The 15,116-nt window shown below is 37.5% G+C and overlaps 1 protein-coding gene and 1 pseudogene across 6 annotated transcripts in view; one reads left to right on the forward strand and one right to left on the reverse strand.

Moving 5' to 3' along the window:
• The window catches only part of PIK3C2G (phosphatidylinositol-4-phosphate 3-kinase catalytic subunit type 2 gamma), a 644,646-nt gene that overhangs the window by 92,171 nt on the left and 537,359 nt on the right, over positions 1-15,116 (reverse strand). For all 6 annotated transcript variants that reach the window (XM_070788624.1, XM_070788625.1, XM_070788623.1 and 3 more), the window contains 2 exons: positions 863-1,052; positions 256-377 (listed from right to left, as the gene is read on the reverse strand). In XM_070788624.1, the coding sequence (XP_070644725.1) occupies positions 256-377; positions 863-1,052 (312 nt within the window). The remainder of the gene's footprint in view (positions 1-255; positions 378-862; positions 1,053-15,116) is intronic.
• LOC139182960 (dnaJ homolog subfamily C member 2 pseudogene) lies at positions 12,781-13,674 on the forward strand (annotated as a pseudogene).

Below are 15,116 nucleotides of genomic sequence, written 5' to 3' on the forward strand. Positions count from 1 at the left end.
TGAAAAATGAAATTGGTTCTGATTTTTTTGTCTAAAACACCAATGCCTGAAAGCAGACAAAATTAAAAACTTTTTTCTGTTTTACGAGACAAAAGGTTCTTTATTCTGAGAGCAATAGAGACTGCTTGGATAGGTTCAGTGGAACTAGAATCAGAATGCTGTATTGCTCACAAATAGAAAACCCCATAACCATAATTTCTCCTTATGTTCAAGGGCAAGTACTGAACGCAAAACCCCAAGGAGGACAATCCTTACTCTGGGAGGGTCAGTGATGCAAACTGCTTTTGAAGTTGGCTGTGAAGTTTTGCAAACTGGTCAAATGACTTTTCTGTCAGGCTTGTTTCATTGTTACTGTGAGTCACCTGGATTAGATACAGCTGCAGAAAAGAAGAAGACAAAATCAAAAGACGGCAGTATCAACCTTCCATACATTCTAAAATCTGGCTCCGTGTACACTAAACAAAGCAATACTTTTTGCAAAAAAAAATCATCACAAAAGATAAGAGGTGCATTTTGTAAAGGCAAAATTACCTATAAACACACGGTATAGAAAGATATCATAACCTTAGGTTCTGGGAACAGACTGCCTAATTTCTGTTCTTCTTTCCTTGTGGACATTTTAATTGGTTCTTGATTTATAGTCTACTACAGGGCAGGAACTGTTCTCTTTGAGATTCTCTACTAACAGCTCTGGTTGTTATGATTTCTCCTTGGAACATCCTCCTTAATGGCACACTTAAATGATTTTTAATATGCATATTAAAAAAAATAAGCATGGTATCAGGAAGAATGTGTACAGTGAAACACAGTGGGAGATGTAGTCAAATGATATTTAAGTTAAGATGACAGTCTTGAAACTTACATGGCTGGTTTTGTTGCTGAACCCTAAGACTGTTGCTCTTTGGATTGACCTGCTTGCACCTGCCATACAAGATTCCTGGGAAAACGTCTGTGAAGTCGATTTGGCAGGGCTTATGGCTGTCATTTGTGCAAGTGTGTGGATCAAGTTATTCAATTTCACAGGGAAGCACTCCAGACTTTCCTTTATTTTCCTAGAGAAATGAAAAAAAGATAAGATAGTGAGTGATGTTCCCCCTGAGTTGACCCATTTCACTTGAGTCATTTCCTTGTGTTAGATGTGGATGGGAAAGTCAAGGACCATGCCTATTGATTTGGAGTACACTATTAATAGTAAACTATTTTTACCAACTTCAAATTCACATCTTGAGCTGTTAGCAAATATAAGAGAAACTTCCGTGGTGAAATATAAAACTAATTGCAATATTTCTATCTTGACTTCTTTAAATTTTTCAAAAATAGAAATTCTTTAAATTTCTATTTTTGTTGTTGTTCAGTACTGTGTCATGTCCAACTCTTTGCAACCCCATGGACTGTAGCACACCAGGCTCCTCTATCCTCTACTAACTCTTGGAGTTTGTTCAAACTCATGTCCATTGAGTCCGTGATACCATCCAACCATCTCACCCTTTGTTGTCCCCTTCTCCTCCTGCCTTCAATCTTTCCCAGCAGGGTCTTTTCCAATGAATCAGCTCTTCCCATTAGGTGGCCAAAGTATTGGAGCTTCAGCTTCACCATCAGTCCTTCAATGAATGTTCAGGGTTGATTTCCTTTAGGATTGATTGGCTTGATCTCCTTGCAGTCCAAGGGACTCTCAAGAGTCTTCTTCAACACCACAGTTTAAAACCATCGGTACTTGTAAAGTAATTAGCCTCCAATTAAAATAAATAAATTTATATTAAAAAAAAAAGCATTGGTACTTCAGTACTCAGCCTTCTTTATGGTCCAGCTCTCACATGCATACATGACTACTGGGAAAACCATAACTTTGACTAGGCAGACCTTTGTCAGCAAAGTGATGTCTCTGCTTTTTAGTACACTGTCTAGGTTGTCATAGCTTTACTTCCAAGAAGCAAGCGTCTTCTAATTTCATGGCTGCAGTTACCATCTGCAGTTATTTTAGAGCCCAAGAAAATAAAGTCTGTCACTGTTTCCATTTTTTTCCCCTTCTATTTGCCATGAAGTGAAGGGACTGGATGCCATGATCTTAATTTTTTGAATGTTGAGTTTTAAACCAGCTTTTTCACTCTCCTCTTTCACTGTCATCAAGAGACTCGTTAATTCCTCTTTACTTTCAGCCATTAGAATGGTATCATCTGCATATTTGAGGTTGTTGATATTTTTCCCAACAATCTTGATTCCAGCTTGTGCTTTTCACATGAGGTACTCTGCATATGACTTAAATAAGCAGGGTGGCAATACACAGCCTTGATGTACTCCTTTTCCGATTTTGATCCAGTTCTCTGTTCCATGTGCAGTTCTAACTCTTGCTTCTTGATCTGCATACAGGTTTCTCAGGAGACAGGTAATGTGGTCTTGGATTTTTGTATTCTATTTTTTAGGAATAATTTAAAACATCAATTCATTTAAAATACTTAAACAATTCCAGAAGTTATATCTATCAAAACAGTGTATATTCCAAGAAGCCCAACATCTATCCCTGAACTCTCTATACTATTCCCTTCTTCCCCCTATATTTAAACATTTTTTAAAAATTATGATTTAACTTTCATTGTTTTATTTTCAAATATATTTGATTTCCTCTGTCAACTATTTTCTAAGAAGTTTTATACTATAATACTATATTTAATATACACATATTTTACATGGAATGCTTTTCACTCTGGTCTTTATTTTATTTTTTAGTTTGGTTTTGGATCATCTCTGCTTTATTATTATGATTATTTATATTTAAGAAGGTTTGCAATTGTGTCCTAATGGTATAATAAATATCTTCAGATAATACCCTTTATCCCCTGTGCCCTTTTTCTCCAGTATCTGATTGCAGTGTTATCCTTTTTATCCCAGTTCATCTAATAAAGCAATCTTTATGCCTACTTCACTTTTCATATGTGCTTCCTATTTCACTCCCATTTTTTACAGAGCTATTCTATCTGCACTATATGGTATCTATACTATACATATTACACATTCCCTCTTCTGACTATCATTAAATATGATATGCTCTACCAGTCCTATGTCACATCCCTCTGTCATTTTGACTATCTGATGCTCATTTTCTGGCAAATTCCGCCAGAAGTGCTCAAGGAAGTAAGTTTCTGAGTTCTGGGTGTTGATAACAGTTTTTCTGTGGCCTTTATGCATGAAAGTCAATTTTACTGGCTACAATACCCATGGCTCACGTTTTCCTTTTTGGGGGTCATAAAAATATTATTTAATTTTCTTCGGGAATAAAGGATTATGACCCAAAATTCTTATGACAGTCTGAACTTCTTTCCCTTACAAGTGAATTGATCTTTTTGCCTAGATGCTTAAAGCAAGCTTTTTTTCCCCCCTCAAATCCAATACTTTCTCCAAAAATATGTTTCAGGTTGGTTATTCTGGGTAACTTTCTCAATATGCAAAGTGTCTTTTTCATATGTAATTTCAAGTCTTTTCATTTTTCTGAAAACTTCTTGAATTATGATGTTAATATTCATCAAAATACTAAATATACAATTTAGTTTTGATATTGTTTTGATATATTACTTTGGTTTTCTTCTTCAGGGACTTTATTAAAGTATGTTTTATTTTCTAATTTTGGGGAGGTTTCATCATTTCATTTTTGAGTTTTCTCTAATTATAATTTACATTGCTCTTCCATATCTTTATCATTTTCTTAATTTCTTTTAGCTCAATTTGAAATATAACAGTTTATCCCTTTGTTAGGAATGTCTTTCTGGCATACTTTCATTGAAGAGATTTTATTTGCATTTTATTTCTTTTTTAAAAATTCTAATTTTGTATGACATTCAGACATGATCCATCTTACTTACTCATTTTAAGATGAAATTAAACTTTCAGGAAGGAGTAGAGGGTTCTCAGGATCTTAAGCCCTCTTTTCTGTTGCTGTCACAGGTAAAAAAACACTGTTTCATATTTTCTGAGATATGCTGCTTTGGCTGGTCTCTTTGCCCCCAATTTTTTCTGGATTTTGTTTTTCCTTTGCTCCTACAATCTTTCTCCTTTCATTCGGATTATATTTATGGCAGTTTGTCTTCAGCTTAGGACTTTTTCTAGGGAGGAAGTGTCAGTTACCTTTGAGAGTTTATAGACTTCTCCAACCTTTTCAGATTTTCCATGGACCCTTGCCCTTCCTTGTGAACTGGAGTGTGTAAAAGTCCTTCCCATTTCAGCTGCTTCATAGCTTATCAAATTGGCCTGCTCAGCTTTCCAGTGAGTACCTGTGAGCTCTGTGAAGCCTTGTTCTCAGGTCCACCAGGTAACTGTGGCCTCCTTAGCTTCCTCCCATAAGATTCTGTTACACAAGTCTTGTAACTTCATGATCTGCCCTTCCCTGCTTGTTCTTAGGAATACCTTGTTACTTCTGTTTTGGATGCTGTCCACAGTTTTGGGGTTTTGCTACCCTATTTGATCTGTTTTATGAATTATGAAAGAAACTCCAGGCACACTAAAATATTTGCTTTTTTAGAAATAAAATGCAATTCAAGCCACACAGTAAAATATTAAGTAAAATGTAAAAGGTTTGCCTCATCCTTCTTCTGTTACCACTCTCCTCCCCCCAAATAGCCAGTATGAAGAGTTTGGTAGTTTTCTTTTGCGGTTCCTCTATACACTTGTGCAAATGAGCAGACACACAGACACAGATGGCACTTGCACTAGTTTTACTCTTGTTATATGCCAGGTGCATACTAGGATATACCAATGAGAAAACCAGACAGAAATGTCTCCCCTTATAAAGTTTCTATAATGTGAATATAAACTATCATGAAATAAACATAAAAATATAGGATTTGAGAAAGTAATATAAACCATAGAAGAAACTAAGATAGAAATTGGGGAGAAGGAATATGCGGTAGGAAACAGTTGCTGTTTTAAGCAGGATGAAAGTGAAAGTCACTCAGGCCTGTTCGCCTCTTTGTGACCCCATGGACTATACAGTCCATGGGATGCTCCAGGCCAGAATACTAGAGTGGATAGCCTTTCCCTTCACCAGGGGATCTTCCCAACCCAGGGATCAAGCCCAGGCCTCCCACAATAGCAGGTGGATTCTTTACCAGCTGAGCCACAAGGGAAGTCCAAGAATACTGGAGTGGATGGCCTATTGCTTCTCTAGCGAATCTTCTGACACAGGAATCGAACTGGGGTCTCCTGCATTGCAGGCGGATTCTTTACCAGCTGAACTACCAGGGAAACCCCTTAAGCAGGATGGTCAGGGATAATCTCACTGAAAAGATGGGCGGAGTGATTTGACAAACTTAATTTGCCAAGAACATAGACCATAGGAATTTCTGTTGGAGGATATTCTAGAAAGAAACAACAGCTCATCCAGAAGCTCAGAGGTAGATGGATGACTGATGCTTAACAGACAGCAAAAAATTGCAGTGTGGCTGACAGAGTGAGGAGGGGAAGAAGGGAATCGGGCAGATAAAGGGAGCATGTTTTTGTAAGAATTTTGAAGTTGTGTGAGATGGAAGTAAAAAAGGCAAGAGTCAAAAATCACAATTATTTGAAATGTAATCTGCTTTTTTAACAGTAATATATTTTGGACATGAACTTGGGCAAACTTTGGGAGATGGTGAGGGACAGAGAGGCCTGCTGTGCTGCAGTCCATGGGGTCACATAGAGTCCGACATGACTTAGTGACTGAACAACAACAAGTATATTTTGGGAGAAAAATTTTCCAATAACTTGTGCAATGTAAGTAGCCCCCAAATATTTGTTGAATGAATAATCTTTCTATTTCAGAAAATAGAGTTAACTTTATTTTTTAAAAAAAAACCAATACAATATTGTAAAGTTAAAAAATAAAATAAAATAAAAAATAATAAATAGAATTAAAAAAATTATCTATCTAGAAGTATAGATATACAATTATTAGTTTAACCAATTTTTTTTTTCCATTGCAAAGACCATTCTTTCCTCACTGATTCAACTTTTGTCCAACACCGATGGTCTACATACATATAGGCTTGTTCTTGGCCTCTTCATTTGGTTGCACTCGTCAATTTGTCTATCTCTGTGTTAATACTACATTTTCTTAAATAGCTAGAATTTACAGTAAGTCTTGAAAATTCTTTTTCCTTGTTCTTCTTTAAGTTTTTTTTTTGTTGTTGTTGTTGTTTTCCCATGAATTTAGGTCCTTTGACCTCCTGAATATATTTTAGAATCAGCTTATCAAGCTTCTGTTGTTGTTCAGTCACCCAGTCATGTCTGACTTTTTGGGACCCCATGGACTGCAGCACACCAGGCTCCCTTGTCCTTCACCATCTTCTGGAGTTCACCCAATTCATGTCCAGTGAGTCGGTGATGCCATCCAACCATCTCATCATCTGACACCTCAATCTTTTCCTGTATCAGGGACTTTTCCAATGAGTTGGCTGTTCACATCAGATGACCAAAATACAGGAGTTTCAGCTTCAGCATCAGTGCTTCTAATTAGTATTCAGGGTTGATCTCCCTTAAGATTGACTGGTTTGATCTCCTTGCTGTCCAAGGGACTTTCAGGAGTCTTCTCCAGCACCACAGTTTGAAGGCATCAATTCTTTGGTGCTCAGCCTTCTTTACAGTCCAGCTCTCACAACTGTACATGACCACTGGAAAGACCATCGCCTTGACTCTATGGACTTTTGTGGTTTGTCATAGCTTTCCAGCCAAGAAGAAATCGTCTTCTGATTGTATGGCTGCAGTCACCATCCACAGTGATTTTAGAGCCCAGGAAGAGGAAATCTGTCACTGCTTCCACCTTTTCTCCTTCTATTTGTCATGAAGTAATGGAGCCATGATCTTAGTTTATTTTAATATTTAGTTTTAAGCCAGCTCTTTCACTCTCCTCCTTCACCCTCATCAAGAGACTCTTTGGTTCTTCCTCTTTGCTTTCTGCCATCAGAGTGGTATCATCTGCATATCTGAGGTTGTTGATGTTTCTCCCACCTATCTTGATTCCAGCTTGTAAGTCATCCAGCCCAGCATTTCTCATGATGTGCTCAGCTTGATGTGCTTATCCAGCTTACCCATACACAAAATAAATGAACAATTATTTGAGTAGCATTCATTAAACTATAAATTAATTTGGGGAGAATCAACATCTTCACAATACTGAAACATACAACCACTAAACATGGCATATTTCTCCATTTAATTGAGTCTCATTTTACATCCTTCTGTACAATTTTAGAATTTTTTTCCTGTGGATGTTTTGCATATCTTTTGTTAGATTTATCATAGCTTTTAAATTCTAGTTTTTCCTAAATTTTACCTAATAACTGTTAATATATGAGTAGATTTTAAGTCATTATTTCTAACAATATACTGTATATTCTTTTGAAATTTGAATGGACACAGTCATGTTATATGAAAACAGTGACAGAATTTTCTGTTACCTTTTACATTACTAAGACTTCTAGTTCAATGTTAAATAAAAATAGTAATAGCAGGCATTTTTGGTTTGTTTGATTATAGGGAAAAGCTTTTAATGTTTTCCCACTAAGCACAATGTTTTCTATAGTTTTTAGCTACAGGTTAAGGACACTTCTATTTGTGTTTAGAGAGTTGAAAAAACAGTGATTCTAAATTTTAATACCTGCATTTTCTGTATCTACTTAGGTGATCATATAAAGTTCCCCCTCTATTTTTTTCACTACTGACTCTTGAATGTTTATCTTGTAACTACTTACTGTATTAAATTCTCATTATTTCAAAAATTAAAAGAAAAGTATCTGGAATTGCTTTATTTGTTTTCTTATTCAAGTGGAAAATAATAATATAGCAAATCTTAAATATAAAGCTTTACTATAAAGATAGAGGCATTATTATATTTTTTCTGACATTAATGACATTAATGCTTATAATTTTTCACTTTAAAATACATGTTTATCTAAGTTTCCTTCTATTCTGAGCTTACTAAAATTTTCCAAGAGGAATAGATATCGAATGTAATAAACACTGGTTTTCTGGGTTGGCATCCATCAAAGTTATCATGCAGTGATTTCTTTATGAAGAATCAGCCATGTCCCTGATGTTAAAAATATAAATCAATAATGTTTAATAATTTCTCCCTCATTTTTTATAAAACTTAAAGCCCATTTATCTTGTTCTGGTATTAGGTTTAAAAAAAATCCAAAATTTCCCATTATTATATATCAATCTTGGCCAAAATTTGCTAAGAAAGTTAAAATATGACCTTGATCATTATTCATTTCCACAGTGTTCACTATTTCTAAAGATGTCCTTTGACTTTATGAATTTATGGGTAGGTAGTACAGGATAAAACATTAATTTCTTTCCTCATCAGCAGTTTAAAGACATGAAGACAATAATAATAGTAAGAGTATAATACTAATCATGATTTATGGAGACCTTACAATTTATTCACTCATTCAACAAATATTTACTGAGCACATTTTATGTATTGGGATGGAAAGCGTTATGGTAACAGCAGGTACTCACTTCTCATGAAGTGACTATGAATCATAAATCTTGAGTTCTGATGTACTCATGCTCACATAATCTCAAACACATACATCCAGGCCTTATTCTTAGATTTCTCAACAGACAAGATGCAAGAGGACTAGTGGTGAAGGATGAACTCTTATGATAAACCTAGAGTTTTAAGGCAACTTTCACCTAAATCCATCTCCAGTTTCTCAAGTGTCAGATTTAACAGGTCAGATAAACTAGTGTTGTTAAATATGGTGCAATTTAGGACTGGGGACGTCAGAGCAGAATTGGACATGAATGAGCAATTGCTGCCATGCAATTAAAAGACGCCTGCTCCTGGGAAGAAAAGTTATGACCAACCTAGACAGCATATTAAAAAACAGAGACATTACTTTGCCAACAAAGGTGTGTCTAGTCAAGGCTATGGTTTTTCCAGTAGTCATGTATGGATATGAGAGTTGGACTATAAAGAAAGCTGAGCGCCGAAGAATTGATGCTTTTGAACTGTGGTGTTGGAGAAGACTCTTGAGAGTCCCTTGGCCTGAAGGAGATCTAACCCATCCATCCTAAAGGAAATCAGTCCTAAATATTCATTGAAAGGACTGATGCTGAAGCTGAAACTCCAATACTTTGGCCACCTAATGTGAAGAACTGACTCATTTGAAAAGACTCTGATGCTGGGAGGGATTGGGGGCAGGAGGAGAAGGGGATGACAGAGGATGAGATGGTTGGATGGCATCACCAACTCGATGGACATGAGTTTGAGTAAACTCTGGGAGTTGGTGATGGACAGGGAGGCCCTTTGTGCTGCAGTCCATGGGGTCACAAAGAATTGGACACGACCGAGCAGCTGAACTGAACTAAACTGAACTGAGCAACTGAGCACAAGCCAATAGATTAGTATGGAATTCCTAGGTGAGATAAAAGCACTAAAACAATGCCCCTTTGGTTTTTATATAGAAATAACATTTAGAAAAAAAATTTAATATTTCTTGGATCTAGGGAACATAGTCCAAAGGGACATAAAATAAGATAAAATTTCCTAAGCAATAGGTTCCATCATTAACAGATGTACAAATTCTTTTCTACTTCAGAACAGATGTACCTTTTTATATAAATATTTTAAACTGTTTATCATCAGAAACAACTGTTACTAATAGGTTTCCTAGCTATGTGTGACTAGGCAATTGAGTTTATTAGTCTCAGAAAACTGTCAAATTCAGGTCTAATCTTTCATGTCAGTTTTTTTTTTTTTTTTCTTCTCAGGTTAAATACTGTATTTTTTGAGTTCATATTTTTACTAATATAAATTTATATAATAAATAAAATGGCAAAACTTTCTAATTGCTTCATAAACTACATGGGAGTAACCACTGAAGTGTGTGTGCGTGTTTTGTCACTCAGTCATGTCCGACTCTTTGCGACCCCATGAACTGTGACCTGCCAGGCTCCTCTGTCCACGTGATTCTCCAGGCAAGAATACTAGAGTGGATTGCTGTTTCCTTCTCCAGGGGATCTTCCCCACCCAGGGATTGAACCCAGGTCTCCTTCATTGCTGGCAGAGGCTTTACCATCTGAGCTACTAGGGAAGGCCAACTACTGAAGGCCTAAAGGTGTAGTTTAGGTGACTGAGTGAAGGTTCTCAGGCAACACTTGATGGGAATTTAAAAAAATGCATATTTCTACTGCTGAAGTTTGATATCATTTTGCTGTTTCATAGAACACCGATCTATTTTACTGGTCAATCTCTTTAATAGTCTCAGGGAAAACTTCTCAAATGACTTTTCTGTGAAGGAATTAGCATGAGAATGTTCTTATTTTACCATCAACACTGTAATTTTATCATATGTAAACAGTTTCAACTCACATTCTCCATGAACAAATTTCTTCATCTAACTCTCAATAAAATACACTATCATGATAATTCCTATATCGTTACAAATTTATATTGGACCAATAAGTATACAAGAGTATTCAAAATATTTTTAACCAAAAATTATCATTCTGAAATGAATTTAATGAATAATCATTGCTAATGCAATCTTGGTACACCATTAAAAAAATTCCTCTCTATGCACTTTTATTTAAAAAAAATTCAAGATTATCTGACATTAAAATGAGAGCACTTGATGATTTTGGGGTATGTAACATGTATATATATTTGTGTGAAGATAAAAATTTAAGCTTCATGGTCTAACCTTAAAAAATTTGATGCTAAAAATGGATATCTCGTGTTAATCTCATATAGTTTTGATGGCATGGTACCCTAATTTGAGAAACACAGCTATAAACATTTAGGTTTTTTTTTTTCTCACTATGTTCTTTCAACTAATCCAAAGACACTACAGTTAAAGCACATCCATATTATTTGAGATTATCAGTTTCCTATGTAGTTTTTTTCCCCACCTAATTTTGTTTAGAGTCCTGGGAAGAGCACCTATTATGCAAGAAATCAGTTTTGTTCTCTTTAAACTCACTTATCAGTTCCACCTGTAATCTCAAGAAAGTCGGTTAGCTTTCACGAGACTCAGTTGTTACCATCTAGAAATATAGTTGCGGAGAAGGCGATGGCATCCCACTCCAGAACTCTGGCCTGGAAAATCCCGTGGACGGAGGAGCCTGGTAGGCTGCAGTCCATAGAGTCACGAAGAGTCGGACATGACTGAGCGACTTCACTTTCACTTTTCACTTTCATGCATTGGAGAAGGAAATGGCAACCCACTCCAGTGTTCTTGCCTGGAGAATCCCAGGGATGGGGGAGCCTGGTGGGCTGCCGTCTATGGGGTTGCACAGAGTCGGACACGACTGAAGCGACTTAGCAGCAGCAGCAGCAGCAGCAGCAGCAGAAATATAGTTGATGACTAAACCATGCCATCCCCTGGACTATTGACAGAATCAAATGAAGTAACATATAAAGTTATTAGAAATAGAATGTGTATGTGCTAAGTAGCTTCAGTCTTATCTGACTCTTTGCAACCCCATGGACTTAGCCTGCCAGGCTCCTCTGTCCGTGGGATTCTCCAGAAAGAATACTGGAGTGGGTTGCCATGCCCTCCTCCAGGGTATCTTCCCTACCCAGTGATCGAACCTGTGTCTCTTATGTCTCCTACATTGGCAGGGAAGCCTTATAAATTTTATTTACCAAAGCTTACTACTAAATAAGTAAAAAAAAAAAAAAAAAAAAGAAGAATATATATATGAGCCCAAAAGGCAGTAAACTAGTAAGATAGATACAAGGGAAAAACAAATGTACAGATTTACGGTTCTGTGGAAACTGACTTATGGCAGACTCTTGAAATCCTACAAAAGAGATGTTAGATAGGGATTAAAATAAGAGGCAACTTTAGAGTTTCTCATCTTTTTCTCTTTTATCCTTCCTCATAGTTTAGAACCTGGCTATAAGAATGAAAACCTGCTCTCCTCCAAGTCCAATCTTCAAATTTTCAGAATTTATCTACAAGGTCAGCAAGTGTTAGGCAAAATTTCATCAAAAGCACTCAATTGCATACAAACAAGAATTCCAGGCTCCATGGCTTTTAATACAATAACTAATTCTTATATTTTCTTATGGAGTCTTCTTACAAAATTTAGCCAAATTAGAGCAAATGGAATTAAAAAAAAAATAGGGAAATATAGATGGACTGCTGCTGCTGCTGCTGCTAAGTTGCTTCAGTCGTGTCCGACTCTGTGCGACCCCATAGACAGCAGCCCACCAAGCTCCCCCATCCCTGGGATTCTCCAGGCAAGAACACTGGAGTGGGTTTCCATTTCCTTCTCCAATGCATGAAAGTGAAAAGTGAAAGTGAAGTCGCTCAGTCATGTTCGACTCTTAGCAACCCCATGGACTGCAGCCTACCAGGCTCCTCCGTCCATGGGATTTTCTAGGCAAGAGTACTGGAGTGGGGTGCCATCACCTTCTCCGATAGATGGACTAGTCTTATGTATAAGTACTATGCCAGCAAAATGGCATTCCAGGTTTTGATCCCCATCTTCCCCTAAAAGCCAGCTTTTTTTTTTTTTGGATTTATTGTAAAAGCTATCATATGTGTGTCTTCAGTCACTCAGGCATATCCAATTCTTTTTGACCCCTTGGGCTGTAGCCCTCCAGGCTCTTCTGTCCATGGGATATTCCAAGCAAGAATACTGGAGTGGGTTCCATTTCCTACTCCAGGGGATTTTTCCTGACTCAGAAATCAAACCTGGAGAAGGAAATGGCAACCCACTCCAGTATTCTTGCCCGGAGAATCCCACAGACAGAGGAACCTGGTGAGCAATAGTCCATGGGATCACGAAGAGTCAGACACGACTGAGCAGCTATACACACACAGGGAAAACCACTAGACCATTCAGACCTGGAATCACTTTTCTGACAGTGAGGCAGAACGTGTTAAAATGATGGAAGAAGTGGAAAAACTTTGTGATCGGCTTGAATTAGCAAGTTTACAGTGCTTGAATGAAACACTCACATCTTCTACTAAAGAAGTAGGAAAGGCTGCTCTGGAGAAACAGATAGAAGAAATAAATGAGCAAATTAGAAAAGAAAAAGAGGAAGCTGAGGCTAGTATGCGACAAGCATCTAAGAATGCAGAGAAGTCAGCTGGCGGAGGTGGAAACGGAAGTAAACATTGGTCAGAAGATGATCTGCAATTACTCATTAAAGCTGTGAATCTCTTCCCTGCTGGAACAAATTCAAGATGGGAAGTTATTGCTAATTACATGAACATACATTCTTCTTCTTCTGGAGTTAAGAGAACCGCCAAAGATGTTATTGGCAAAGCAAAGAGCCTTCAAAAACTTGACCCTCATCAAAAGGATGACATAAACAAAAAGGCTTTTGATAAATTTCAGAAAGAACATGGTGTGTTGCCTCAGGCAGACAATGCAGCACCTTCAGAACGATTTGAAGGTCCATGCACAGATTTCACCCCTTGGACAACAGAAGAACAGAAGCTTTTGGAACAAGCTTTGAAAACATACCCAGTAAATACACCTGAAAGATGGGAAAAAATAGCAGAAGCAGTGCCTGGCAGGACAAAGAAGGACTGCATGAAACGATACAAGGAACTGGTTGAAATGGTAAAAGCAAAGAAAGCTGCACAAGAGCAAGTGCTGAATGCAAGTAGAGGCAAGAAATGACTTATGACAATCTTTGTTGCGTGTGCATTTTTATAATAAAACTGAAAATACTATACAAAAAAAAAAAAAAAAAAAAAGAAATCAAACCTGAGTCTCCAGCATTGGCAGGCTGATTCTTTACCACTGTGCCACTTGGGAAGCCCCTCTAAGAGCTGTCCTATCTGCAATTAAAAACTAGTAGTTTCAAAAATCAATTTTGTTCAGATTAGTTCTTACAATTACATTTTTTTTTAATGGAAGACTTTTTTTGGAAAATGCCAGTTTAATTTACATTTCCCTTTGAATGTGCTGTCCTAATTTAAGGAAAGTTGGAGGTCATAACTGTTAGTTCCTCTAACTCCTGTTTTTTTATTTGGTTTTTCTTGGGAGCATTCATTTCTGAAGGTATCAACAGTTAAGCTAAGGCAAAAGAAAACTTTGACCCATGTTTGTGGAATTCAGCAATCCATGAGATGACACCTGGTGTGAAGAGCTGACTCATTGGAAAAGACCCTGATGCTGGCAAAGATTGAAAGCAGGAGGAGAAGGGGACAACAGAGGATGAGATGGTTGGATGGCATCACCAACTCACTAGACATGAGTTTGAGCAAACTCTGGAAGATAGTGAAGGACAGGGAAGTATGGCGTGCTGCAGTCCATGGTCACAGGGAGTTGGACATGACTGAGCAACTGAACAATAAGATGACAATTTGCAAAGTCCTAAAAAAATAAAATAAAAAAATTTTAATGATAAAAGAGCCCAGGGATCTGCATTCCTGTCCCATACTCTGTTTCTCAGTTTTGAGGAGAAACCAGGTAGAAAGCCATTGAACTATGTTTTGAAACATTTGAGCATAAGGAATCTTGTCTCATCTTACTAGGTTAGGTGTGCAAGCTCAGTTATGTTAGTCTCTTTACAACCCCATGAACTGTAGCCCACCAGGCTCCTCTGTCCATGGGATTCTCTAGGTAAGAATACTGGAGTGGGTGCCATTTCCTACTCCAGGGCATCTTCCCAACTTGGGGATTAAACCTGCATCTCCTGCATTAGCAGGTGGATTCTCATCACTGGTGCCACCTGGGAAGCCTATAGCCATGAAAAATAAACAAGAAGGAATGCTGGGGACACTGGGGATTTCTGGCACCATGTCTGCATACTTTGTCAGCTAAGGGACTCTGACTCCAGTGTTTGTGATGTGAGGCCTGGGAGCACTCTTTTGGGATGTCATCAACATTTTCAGCAGCTTCATGCTTGTACTTCTTGGGACAGTCATTGTGCCTGTACTACCCAATGACCCCTCATTATTAAGATTGTTCCTTCTAAAGCCCAGAGTTCAGAGAACAAGCTCCAGGCTGTTCTCTGTGAAGGGGTGGCCCATAGTGAGAACAAGAATGGACAACCGAATCCATGATGGCTTTGCATGAAGGACCCTGTCCAGTAGCAATAAAGGCCACTAGTTAAGTCAATTAGACAAAACTCTCTCTGGAATTTATATGAGAGAATACTGGCCAATAGGCAAAGA

This window comes from Bos indicus, chromosome 5 (assembly GCF_029378745.1).
Source record: "Bos indicus isolate NIAB-ARS_2022 breed Sahiwal x Tharparkar chromosome 5, NIAB-ARS_B.indTharparkar_mat_pri_1.0, whole genome shotgun sequence".
In the NCBI taxonomy this organism is placed as follows: Eukaryota; Metazoa; Chordata; class Mammalia; order Artiodactyla; family Bovidae; genus Bos; species Bos indicus.